This window comes from Camelus dromedarius, chromosome 7, assembly GCF_036321535.1.
Source record: "Camelus dromedarius isolate mCamDro1 chromosome 7, mCamDro1.pat, whole genome shotgun sequence".
NCBI lineage: Eukaryota > Metazoa > Chordata > Mammalia > Artiodactyla > Camelidae > Camelus > Camelus dromedarius.
In genome coordinates, this window is record NC_087442.1 from 72,141,597 (window position 1) to 72,155,116 (window position 13,520).

The following is a 13,520-nucleotide window of genomic DNA, read 5'->3' on the forward strand; positions in this document are numbered from 1 at the left end:
ACTGGGCCCTGGCGAGGGTGAGTCTGTGTGCTCCTGCCTTTTAAGAAGTGTTTCTCAGTTTGCTGTCATCCTGTGGGTCTCATGGATGTGAGCCCCACTGGCTTTCAAAGTTAGATGTTTTGGGGGTTCATCTCTCAGGTGCAGGCCTTAAATGTTAGGGTGCCCTACGTGGGGTTCAAACCTTTTGCTTCTCAGGGAGAAGCTTGGGGTTTTGAGTTCTCTCCTGACTGGGTTGCCATGCTGGGGGTGAGTTTTACAGTGAGATGGCATCTCAGGCTCTCCTACCTGCTTCAGTGGATTTCGTTTTCATTTGCCCAGTGAGCCAGAGTTGCTCAGCTGTATTTCAGTTATTTTCAGAAGAAATTGTTCCATATGGAGCTGTAAATTCAGCGTGTCCATAGGAGAAGATGAGTTCAGGATCTTTCTATGTTGCCCTCTTGAACTGGAACCCAATATTACTTCATTTAATGTGAATTAAAGACAATTATTTACAAGTAGTTTTGACTTCACTCATTTTTTGATTTTCAAAAGTAAGGAAAGGCTCAAAGCTGAAATTACTTTGACTTTTTCACAGAAAATAATTAAAATTCAAGAGGGCATAACAAAATTCCAGGTAATATCCAGTCTTCACAGTGGCTTATTTTTAAGAATAGCTTTACAGTGAAATTGTACAAATGTCAGTTTGGTAAATATTAACTGCAGAATCATGTATCTAAATTAATTTTTTAAATCCTAGTAAGATAGAGCATACATATAGTGTGTTTGTGCAAAAGTAAAATTAATCTTAAGAATCTCTTCATGGACGGCTCTGTTGGAAAAGGAATTTCTTTGGTTTGGATTCTAAGGTTCTCAAGAGACCTACTCCATGTACTTTATTTCAGGTGAGGCAATATGCAATTCAGAAGGATATAGTACCTTCTTTTGCTAAAAGTGGCACTCTGTCACCTGCTAAAATAGTAGTTTAAATCTGCTTTGATTTATCTTCAGTGGATGCTTTGCTAAATACTTTTGTTTCATTTGTAATCAGTTACCATGCATTGTTAATTTGAAGAACTCTCTGTTGGCAATGGCAGTGTTTCCATTCAGTTCATTGGTATGGAGCCCCAGGAAGATGGCCAGTGAATCAAAGAAGTTGGAAACATTTGACCTTATGTATGGTGCTCAAGGTTTATAACATGGTAGAGTGTCCCCGGTCAGGCCTCCTCAGCCCTGGCCTGCATGATTGCAGTAGATTCCTGCTTGTGCATATTTGGGTGTTTCTGGACTTGATGAAATGTGTTTCATAATTTTTAAAGTAACTAAGACATCCAAGTAAATAATACAACACATCACAACAGATACCAAAGCAAGCAGTTATTGGTTATGGGAAAAATGCCATGGAAACAGGCCAATGGAATTATGAAATATAAAACTCTTGATATAAAGGTATTTTAATTATTAAGATAGGGTTTTCAAAAGCAACTGCAAGAGAAAGTTTCCCAAACCAACTTTAACATAACCAAAAATATGGGAGGTTTATGTTAAAATAACAGAAAAGTGTCCTGAAATTAAGAAGATGGCTTTTTTCTTCTCAAATTTTCCACTGTCGTTATCAATATGAGACACTCTGAAGTTTTAACTATAAAAGTGAATTATGATAGTTATTTTGTTTTGAGACATTTTATTCAAAGCTCTTTCTTATCAACAACTATTGGTTAAGCACTGATTGTGATTTTAAAGTTATCCCCAAATTTAATAGTCTTTGTAGTCAAATAGCTGTAAAACTTACTGTTTAGCACATGGCAGACTCACTTCCAAGTGCTTAACATGCATTGTGAACTTAATAGTCTGATTATTTAACAACCATTAATATTAATGGTCTAATTATTAACCTCTATTTTTTCAAATGATAAAAAGGCTGAGAAAAATTAAATAACTTGCCAAAGGTTAACCAATTAATAATAAGAGAGCCAGGTTTGAGCTCAGACTGAATGCCAGCACCTCGGCTACCCCCACCCCAACTCCTTTTCTCTAAAATAACACACTACACAATGAAAGTGCTAACATCTGTAATACAGATCACATTATTAAGTTCTACACAAAGCACATGGGTGGTTCTGTAGATAATGATGTAAGAATAAGAATGTCCATAACTGCCCCGTTAAGTACCTTCAAATCTAATGGGTGTTAATATGGGTTTGATATAAGATACAGTAAGTATTATATTTATATTTTTTGAAGTCTTAATGTATTTTGAGGTATATTTGACATATTGCATTTGTTCATCTGTACATGAGTCAGTATGTGTATATATTGCAAAATGATCATAGTAAGCCTAGTTACATCCATCACTATATTTTGTTCCAAATTTTTCTTGTGATAAGAACTTTTAAAATTTCCTCTTAGCAACTTTCAAATATGCTATACAGTGTTATTAACTGTCACTATTCTGTACATTATATCCCCATGAATTATTTCGTAGCTAGAAATTTCTGTCTTTTTACCCCTTTAGCCTGTTTGACCCCTCCCCCCATACCACCTCTGGCAACCAGTATTTTCTCTGCCATCAATGAGCTGATTTTTTTTTTAGATTTCACATATGAGATTGTTTATTGGTCTTTCTCTGACTTACTTCACTTAGCATAATGCCCTCCTCAGGGTCCATTCATGTCGCTAAAAATGGCAAACTTCATTCTTTTTATGGCTGAATAATATTCCTCTTTGCATGTCTGTATCACAGTTTATCCATTCATTCATCTGTAGACATTTAGGTTGTTTCTGTATCTTGGCTATTTGTAAATAACACCATTAACATGAGGTTTGTCTTTTTGAGTCATTGTTTTCTCTCTCTTTGGATAAGTACTCAGTAGAATTGCTGAATATGGTTGTTTTAGTTTTAATATTTTGAGGAACCTCCATCCTGTTTTCCATAGTGACTGCACCAATTTACATTCCCACCAGTGGCACAAGGGTTCCTGTTTCTCCACATCCTTACAAACACTTCTTATTTTGTGTCTTTTTGGTAATAGCTATTCTAACAGGTGTGAAGTGATAGCTGCTGGTGGTTTTAGTTTGCAATTCCCTGATACTTAGTGATGCTGGGCAACTTACTACAAGCCTGTTGGCCATCTGTATGTCTTTTTTGGGAAAATGTCTTCAGGTCCTTGGGCCATTTTTAATCAGATTGTGGGGTTCTTTTTTTGCTGTTGAGTTGTCTGAGTTCTTTATATATTTTGGATATTAACTACTCCCTTATAAGATATGATATGCAAATTATTTCTCACATTTCACAGCTTGCCTTTTCAATTTGCTGGTAATTTCCTTTGCTGTGCAGAAGCTTTCTAGCTTGATGTAGTCCCACTCATTTTCACTTTTGTTGCCTTTACCTTTGGTATCAGATCTAAAAAAGCATCACCAAGATCAATGCAAGGAGCTTACCACCTGTTTTCTTCTAGGAGTTTCATGGTTTCAGGTCTTATTTCGGTGTCTTACCCATTTGGGGTTTATTTTTGTGTACAGTGTAAGATAGTGATCCAGTTTCATTCTTTGGCATGTGGTTGGCCAGCTTTCCCAAAACCACTTATCGAAGAAAGTGTCCTTTCCCCACTGTATATCCTTGGCTCCTCTGTCATAAATTAATTGACCACATATGCCTGGGCTTATCTCTGGGCTCTTGACCTGCTTCTCAGCACTGTTATGTTTGTTTTTATGCCAATATCATACTGCTTTACTTTAGCTTTCTAATATAAACTGAAATCAGCACAACGCATCCAGCTTTGTTCTATCTTACGTATTTTTAATCCAAAAAATATGGTTCAGATAAACCGAGGTGAGAGTGGGAATGGTTAAAAGAGTACTTACACATTTTCTGGAAATAAGGTAGCATTATTTAGAGTTCTCTGACAGACATGAAGTCAGAAGGTTTGAAACCTTGATCTTGCTCATTAACTCCTCTGTGTTTTTTTGGATCTATCTCAGTTACTGCTGGCATGCAGTAAGAACATGCATTTGAGCCAGAATTTTTTTCAGTAAAAGACTGAACCTGAATTAATTAGATGAAGCATAAGTTTTTTGTTTTTTGTTTTTTTAAGAAGGGTAATGAAATGAATGAAGGGGATTTTAGAAACCAGAACAGCTTTATGAAACTTAGGTTGGGAACTGGGACTATGATTGGTTCAGTTGGGCCACTCGCCCAGTGATGCGGACCGGGACTGGTCAGACCCAAGCCTCTGACCTGGGACGTGAAAACTGTGACTGGCAGTCCCGTGAGAACCTGTAGTTCCTGAGAGGGCAGATTGAAGAACAGATGCCGATTTACCTTAAAAAAAAAAAAAAAAAAGGTACCACAAACAGAAGTGCTAATAAATAAAAATAATTAAAGCATTAACAGACATGAATGAACACATCCCATGGTCCAGGCATTGTTTAAAGCAATCTCAGGCAGTACAATGCTTGAAGGAAAGCCCAGGCCATGCACAAGCACTGTTAGAGTGATTAGGATGTAGTGTGGGAGGGAGTGGGGACGCTGTGAGGTGGGCTCAGATGATGAAAAGCCTGGAATAGAAAGCTAAGTTAGATTTCATTCTGTTGACAAGTCAGCCAATGCACAGAAGGGAACACAGCCGAGGTTCTGGATTAGGATAAATAACCTGGACTAGAGAAGGGAGAAATTTTAAGTGGAGATTTTAATTAATAAGCCATTTTAAGTGGAAGTTAAGCAGAGAACTGAATTCAGTAGGTGGTAGTGGAAAGGGAAAATAAAAACAAAAAACACATGTGAAGCACTGGGAAAGTAGACTTGTGAGCAAATCATGGCTTGTCAGAGATGGAGATGGGGATGAAGAAGAGTTCCAAAGGGTCGAAAAACCCCCCCACTGAGAGAGTACGTGACTGCTGGTGCGGCTAAGTCAGAGGGTGAGAACTGGTTTAAAAGTAAAAGGACGATGAACTGGTTTGGGTGTGCTGAGTCAGAGCGGGCCGTCAGAAGGGGATCTCAAGCAGGCAATTCCAAATGTGGCCCCACACCTCATGAGAAAATTGGGGACAAGGAAAATTCAAACTTCTGGAGTAGATGAAATTGCAGAAGGATAGCAATTAGGTAAGGAAGAAATGAAGAGACTACAGACTGATACTTAAGTTCTAATGCTAAACATGAATTTAGCCAACAGATTTGTAAAATTTTAAAAATTCAAATTTATTAGGTTTTATTAGTAACACAATTACACAGAATAAAGTTCAGGAAATCATCAATGATGGTCACCAATATGTGCTTCTTTGTGGCTTTTTGAACTTATTTTTCATGATTCAAATTTATTCATAGGATAGTTGAATTTTATATATAGCTTTATAATATGAATATAACAGTTCTTCCATCTGTAAAATTAATGAAAACATATCTTTCATGAAAGGCACATAAAGAATCTAAACTAACACATTTAAGGAATTTTGATAACTCTGAATTTCTTTACAAAGAGGAAAAACAAATCCCCAAAGTGAACAGATGTAAATGTAGTTTCTAGTTACACACATACACACTGGTAGACTTCAACTAATAGACTTCAACAAAATGATAGGACACAACTAAATTTAGAAAGTACTTACCCACAAAGCTTACTGAAAGCCTGACTTTTTCAAGGTGAGTTATGAAAGAGAAATAAGGTATGGAATGCTGTTCATTTTGCTAAAATGAGGTCACAGAGACACTAAGTAACTAAAAAATGACCATCACAGTTCAGTATCTAGCTGATATGTAACACTTACTTGAGTATACATACAATCACTGAATACTTACTCTTTTTCTAAGTGTAATTGCCCATTTCATTCTCAGAAATAAAAGCACAATTTAAAAAGAAAGAATATAAACTCAAGCAAGTGGAGGAAATTTGAATAAGCTAAGGGGAAAAAGTAATTTTAATATAGCGTGATGATTAAATTTGAAACTAGTTACCTATATGAATTTAAAGCTTGCAGCAGAATATTCAAAGATTTTCTTGTTATCTTCCAAACAAGGAGCTATCATGTATGGTAGGTACAAGGGATTTCCCAAAGGAAATACACAAATGAATGTCTCAAAATTCATTATGCTATCTTAGTTTCTACCCACAAAAAATGCTCTCACATCCACCTAAACTTAGTTATAAATAAAAATGTAGTTATTTAAAGTGTATAAAAATTAATCTGGCATCACCTTTAAGGCAATGCATGAATACCATCCAAATATTAAAATTCAAAGTGAAAACAAACCAACTAAATAAAAATTAAGTGTTTATTAGTCTAAGATAGTATATCCTCAAAAATCTGCAATTTTATACTTTTCAAACCAAATCTAAAGTAGCATCAGATGAGCATGCACTCTTAAAAGTTAAAATGCATACAATGTTTAATTGATCCAAAGGCAGGTATAGTCGTCATCTTTAAGAACATTTCAATGAAACACATTAAATTTGAGGAACAAATCATGTTATTAAAATAGTCTGTGCAACGTTTGTACAAATAACATTTTTATGATTACGAGTATACATATAATCAAGATAAGGGCTGCAACGTGTCCTAATGTTAATTACTGTACTTAAAAATTTACAGGACATGAACATAAATAAAGCTGTTTAAAACTGGCAAACATAGGTCTGTCATTCAGTACAAAGTACTTAATATTTCTGTTATTTCCAAAGCCATCACGCTATAATCACTTTTAATACTTAAAAGTCATGTGGAAAACTAAAGTCATAAATACATGTATACATATATTTGCATATTTACACTTACGTAGAAATCATCAATACACTAGAGCCCAGCTTTAACACTGCCCTTGGTTTCATCCTGCAAGACCACCTCTCACATTTAAGAAAGGTCCTTCTGCTACTTTCAGTTAAAAAACACAATAACTTTGGTCAGGTCCCAGATGCATTTGCCATATACTACATTCTGTGTTGCTGCAAGACTCTAGTCTAGAGAGATCCACATATAAGTACTCATTTGGTTTGAAAATGCATTTTACCATTAACTGCAAAACTCAGAAGAGACCACAATCTTTTAGATTATTTTTTATGATGACATCTGTTACGGCATCAAAGACAAACTGCACATTCTTGGTATCTGTGGCACATGTGAAGTGGGTGTATATTTCCTTTGTGTCCTTTCTTTTATTGAGGTCTTCAAACTGACACTGAATATATGCAGCTGCCTCTTCATACGTGTTTGAGCCTGAGATGGGAAAAGGAAAGGAACACAAGGTGAAAAATTGAAATGAGTATAGTGCTGAGCAACAGGGACCTTAAAATGCTGAAATTAGTTTCATATGTATAAAGTATGTGGACTCTGTAACTGTTCCCTTCCAGAAAACTATTTCTTCAGGGGACTGAGACTTCTGACTTTGATACTTGGCGGTACATAAAGATAATCACACAGTCACTCTGTGAGCCAGCACTTCCCTTTCTAGGTGTGCCTTTGACAGACCTATATACCTGTGTTCCCCAGAAGGCATACAAAGACTGTTTAGGAAACAACTCAAAAGCTCGTTAACTGTAGACTGGCTATGACTTGAGTGGTGGTAGACAACATCAGGATTTTCACTTTTTAAAATTCAGTGAGTTTCACATTTGTGCTAAGTGTGTATCTATATAATTTATATATGTACATATATAATACTTAACAGGTTTTTTCAGATGAATATTTTATTTATTTCTTTTGCAGTAATAATACAAAATTACATGCCTGGCCTTCAGGGTCCTCTGTTACCCAGCCTGCTTGGTAAAGCCATCCTGAGACCCTCTATTCCACGTTTGAGGCTGACTCCATGTCAGGGAAGACCCTATATACAGACCACCTCCTGCGTTACTGTAGTGCTTCCCCTGTCCCGTACTTCACCAGTTGTTTTCACATCTTGGCTACTGTAAGTAATGCTGCAATGAATAGAAGGGTGCATATCTTTTCCAGAGAGGTTTTACTCTCTCCAAATAAATACCCGGCAGTGGAACTGCTGAACCATATGGTAGTTCTCCCTTTAGTTTTTTGAGGAACCCCTCCGTATTGTTTTCCATAATGGCTGTACCAATTTACATTCCCAGCAACAGGGCACAAAGGTTCCCATTTCTACATATCTTCACCAATGTTTGTTATTTCTTATCTTTATAATAGCCATCCTAACAGGTGTCAGGTGACGGCTCACTGGTTTTGATATGCATTTCCCTGATGATTAGTGATACTCAGCACCATGTTGGCCACCCGTATGTCTTCTTTGGAAAAATGTCTCATTCAGATCATCTGCCCATTTTGTAAATCAGATTTGTGTTAACTGAGTTGTATGAGTTCTTTATACAGTTGGTCCCCTGTATCTACGGATGTGGAACCAGCAGATATGGAGGACCACCTAACTGTACTATGCCATTTATGTAAGGGACTTGAGCATCCACAGATTTTGGTATCTATGGCAGGTCCTGGAACCAGTCCCCCAATGGTACCTCGGGTTGACTGTACATTTTGGGTATTAACCCCTTATCAGATAAATGTTTTGCAAATATTTTCTCCCATTCCTTAAAGCTGCATTTTGTTGATGGTTTCCTTTGCTGTGAAGAAGCTTTTTAGTTTGATGATGTAGTCCCACTTGTCTATTTCTGCTTCTGTTGCCTTTGCTTTTGGTGTCCAACATTAAAAAGAAAAAAAAAAAAATCACAGCCAAGACCAATGTCCAGTTGCTTACTGCCTATATGTTTTCTTCTAGTTTTATAGTTTCAGATCTTATGTTCAAGTCCTTAATCCATTTGGGTTTATTTTTGTGCAAGACAGTAGTCCAGTTTCATTCTTGCCTGTGGGTATCCAGTTTTCCCAACACCATTAATTGAAGAGATTATCATTTTCTCGTTGTATATTCTTGGGTCCTCTGTCATAAATTACTTGATGGTGTATGTGTGGGTTTACTTCTGGGCTGTTTTGTTCCTCAGATCTATGTGTCTGTTTTTATGCCAGTACTGCACTGTTCAGATTACTACAGCTGTGTAATATAGTTGGAAATCAGGGAGCAGGATGCCTCCAGCTTTGTTCTTTCTCAAGATCGCTTTAGCTGTTGGGAGTCTTGTGATTCATAAAAATTTTAGGGTTATTTATTCTCTCTGAAAAAGGCCACTAAAATTTGGATAGGGATTGCACTGACTCTTATCTTAGAGCTTTAGGTGATACAGACCAGTTTAACAGTATTCTTCCAATCCATGGGCAGGGAGTATCTTTCCATTTATTTGTGTCTTCAGTTTCTTTCATCTGTGTCTTAATTTCAAATATACAGGTCTTTCACCTCTCCTTGGTTAAATTTATTCCTAGAAATTTTGTTCTTTTAATGCAACTATAAATTGGAGTGTTTTCTAAATTTCTTTCTGATAGTTCATTACTAGTGTATGGAAACAACAAATTTTGTATACAGGTTTTTATATCCTGCGGCTTTACTAAATTCATTGACTATGAGTTTGAACAGTTTTTTGGTGGCCTTTAAGATTTTCTATATATATATAATAATATCACGTCTTCTGCAAATCGTGACAGTTTTACTTTGTTCTTCCTGATTTGGATGTCTTTTTTTTTTTTCCTTGCTTAACTGCTGTGGCAGGACTTCTAATTACTATGTTGAATCAAAGTGGTGAGGGTGGGCAACCTTGTCTTTTATTCCCTATCTTAGAGGAAAAGCTTTTAGCTTCTCACTGTTAAATGATATTAGCTATAGGTTTGTCATATATGGCTTTTATTATATTGAGGTGCATTCCCTCTGTACCCGTTTTGTAGTTTTTTTTTTTTTATCATAAATGGATGTTGAATTTTGTCAGATGCTTTTTTTTTTTGCATCTATTGAGATGATCATAAGATTTTTACCCTTCATTTTGTTTAGGTGGTGTGTCACATTAATTCATTTGCAGATAATGAACTATCCTTGCATCCTGGCAAAAAACCTCAGTTGTAGTGTTTGATCCTTTTAATGTATTGCTGAATTCAGTTAGCTAATATTTCGGCTTGTGACTTTTTTTCTCTTATGGCATCCTTGCCTGGTTTGGGTAACGGGGTAATGCTGGCCTTGTGAAATGAGTTAGGGAGTATTCTCTCCTCTTCCATATTTCAGAAGAGTTCGAGAAGGACTGGTAATACGTCTCCTCTAAGTGTTCGGTAGAATTCACCAGTAAAGCCATCTGGTTATGAACTTTTGTTTGTTGGGAGGTTTTTCATTACTGATCCTTACTAGTAATCAGTCTGTTCAGATTTTCTATTTCTTCATGATTCCATCTTGGAAATTCTCCATTTTCTCTAGGTTGTCAAAGTTTACATTAAACCATATACTTTACAAATAAAATTTTAGCTTATTAAATCATAGTAAGGTTGGTGCTCTGAAATTCTGTCAATAAATAGTGTCTTGTTGACTCACAAAGCTAATGTAATCTCTAAATTAAAAATATGTTTTGGGAAAACAGTTTGCACTGAGTGCATGGTTCAATTTGCTCTATCTATCTATTTTGGGTAGCTAGTTAGATTACTGAATCTCCAGAGCTACAAGATACATGAACGAATTAAGTATATTCCTCAATCTGACTTTAATTTTTGGAACAGAATGACCTGAATTGGGGTTGGAGGTGGGAATGTTGATAGAACTGTCTTGAATAAAGGTTGAGTATAGATGATAAGACTGGAGAATTGGAGGGTTAGTGATAGAATTCAAAGGGAGATAAAGGAGATTTGAAAGAAAAAAAATAACATGAGTTCAGTCTGAGTTTCAGGTGGTAAAAAAACCTGTGTATGTTCAACAAGCAGTTGGAAATGGAAGCCTGAGTCTCAATAGAAAAATTAGAGCTGACAACAGAATTTAACATGATGAGAATAAATATGACTAAGAAAGAATGGAGTGCTAAAGGATTGTAAGACTGCAGATGGAATTTGGTAAAATGTTAGCACATAAATGTGAAGAGGATAAGAGCAGAGAGAGGTAGGAAATAAACCAAGTGAGTAGTTTAGAGGCTGCACTGAGTTCTTCCAGAGAAAACAGCAGCCACAGGAATTGGGAGCTGAGGATAAAGCAAGAGGCCACTGCATCAATACTCAGAGCAGGAGATGAAGATTTTAAGTTACAGTCTTAACTCTGGGACTGTGAAAGAATTATTCTGAGATCAGTAATTCTTATTAACTTGACAACATAAGAACATTTTGAACACAATGTATACATGTTAAAAAAATTTAACATTCTTGGTTGCTCTAAAATCACTGTAGGGAGGTAATATTTGTGGATTCTTTTAGGTCCTCCAATAAAGATAAAACTGAGCCACCTTGATTCGGGATAACTTCAATCTTGGAACTAGAACTATAAATTACGTTTTTTCCTAAATTGACACAACATTGTAAACTGACTATACTTCAGTTAAAAAATTAATAATTAAAGCCCTAAAAGTGTTTCTGAGTAAGGTACCTAGGATACTATGACTTTCAAAAGAAAATGAAAGTTTTAAAATAAGCAACTGAAATTATTTTGACTTGAAGTATAACTGCAATGCACAAAAAGGGCTGGCTGTACTAATGAGTACTGTATGATTGTATTTATTGAAGAACCTTCCCACTCTGGCTCCAGTGAATATAATTAAATGTGTTCTGGTAGTTAAGTGTTCTGGACGCAGGACTGCAGCAGACTTGGGTCTGGATTTGGACTCTGTTGCATCACTGAGCCCCGGTGCTCTCACCTGCCTAAGTGGGAATACGAACACTGATATCACATGGTTGTTTTAACACTGCCTGTGAAAAGGCAGTAAGTACTCATCGTACAAAACTGACTAAAATTTTGTTTCTAATGAAACAAATGCTTGAGATTTTTTTTTAAAACAATTAGTATGGAATAAGGGCAATTAGCTGAATGAACCAAACTTTTCAGAATGTTTAGGTTTGGAGATCATATACACTATTGGTAGTCAAGAAAAAAATTTAAAGGCACAGAGCCTTCATCATTAAAATAAAATAAAACCTTATTTAGTAACCCAATATGTAAAACAGATGAAAGCTAAGTTACTCTGCTTTAATGAGGGAGAAGTTGCATTGGTGGGGGAATAAAAGGGGATGAATACGTCTGTTCCTTGGACTCCCGTTCAACAGCAGCCAGGGAGGTGTGCCAAGGAACCAAACCAATGGTTTAGGCCAACTTCTGATTTCATGGATGGGTACTGAGACTAGGGAAAGTAACTGCCTTGTTCAAGATCAAAGAGCTAATTATGGAAAAGCCAGGACAGCATCTCAGGTGTCCTTTTCTCACTGCAGACAGTTGGTCTCATTACCAAAGCCTGGATTTCCTGTGAAAGCCGCCTGACTCCTCTGAGTGGTTAGCTAACCCAGGACTGCTTTCCCATTCTTTCTCTTACTTCCCCTTACTCTTACTGCTCACATTCTCCAGTCGTTGCGTGCTGCACCACCACTGGGTATTTGTTTAGGAGTATGCCTGTCTCTCAGATCAGTCGGTGAGCAGAGACACGTCTTACGTATTGTGCATCACGCTATACCTGACACCGGATCCGTTAACAAACCAGACTTGGAATCATCATAGAAAATTATCTACTAGCTTTTCCATAAAATGAGTATGTTATTTTTAATCATCTCAGCCACACTTCAAGAAATTATTTGTGCTTGAATGCAGTTTGGCAAATAATTTCTCTTAAAGGTAAGAATTACTAAGCCCAGAGATTCAAATCAACAACTGAAATCTTGCCTGAGGGAACTTTCACTTAGAAATACAGGCGTTGACAAGTTATCTGCAGAAAGTAAAATACCTGCATATTCTGGATAGCATATAGTGAGAGGGCTCTTTTTGATCTTTTCTTCGAAGAGATCCTTCTTGTTTAGAAAAAGTATGATAGATGTATCTGTGAACCATTTGTTGTTACATATGCTGTCGAACAACTTCATGCTTTCATGCATTCGGTTCTGTAATAGAAAAGAATACAGCCAATTGTCATAATGACAAGGATTTTGAGAAATAATCACTTAAAAAATACCGTGCTTTGTCAGCTGAAAAGTAGATAACATACCACAAAAATACATTTCTGCCATTTAAGAACGAGAACACACACTTTGATTTTTGGTGAGATGAGTACCTAAGTCGCTCATGACTTTTGGCATTCAGCCAGAAAACGCGCTGAGCGCCACGGCTGTCACTGTGCCTGGCGCGTCCTGCTGCAGGCCCTGTGATCTACAAATGCCAGTGCGAACATTTGAAAGGAGACCTCATTATTAGAGTTAACCAAGTTTCCTTTAAGAGATAAGCAGAGATTTCTCAAGATTCACAAACTAAAATACCTGAAACAATTAGCCCAACACCCTAAATATAACTGTATATTAGGGAAGGAAACTTGTAATTTCCTGCCCTTCCAGTATTTGTGGTTTCAAAAAGTCAGTGCTGTATTTTGTAGTGCCAGACGACAAGAGATGAACGTGTGTGCTGCACCTCCTGCACAGTAACTGTCTATACCTTATTTTAAAATTCTGCAACTGACATTTATAGCTTTCCCCCCTAGTCTGTACCAAAGTTAAGAGTTCTA

The 13,520-nt window shown here is 36.6% G+C and overlaps 1 protein-coding gene across 3 annotated transcripts in view; it reads right to left on the bottom strand.

The window, feature by feature from the left end:
• Positions 1-5,148: 5,148 nt before the first annotated feature.
• The window catches only part of GNAI1 (G protein subunit alpha i1), a 71,052-nt gene continuing 62,680 nt past the window's right edge, over positions 5,149-13,520 (bottom strand). For all 3 annotated transcript variants that reach the window (XM_031454770.2, XM_031454771.2, XM_064487640.1), the window contains exons 7-8: positions 12,753-12,906; positions 5,149-7,182 (exon numbers count right to left, since the gene is read on the bottom strand). In XM_031454770.2, coding sequence (XP_031310630.2) covers positions 6,992-7,182; positions 12,753-12,906 — 345 coding nt within the window. In that variant the 3' untranslated portion in view covers positions 5,149-6,991. The remainder of the gene's footprint in view (positions 7,183-12,752; positions 12,907-13,520) is intronic.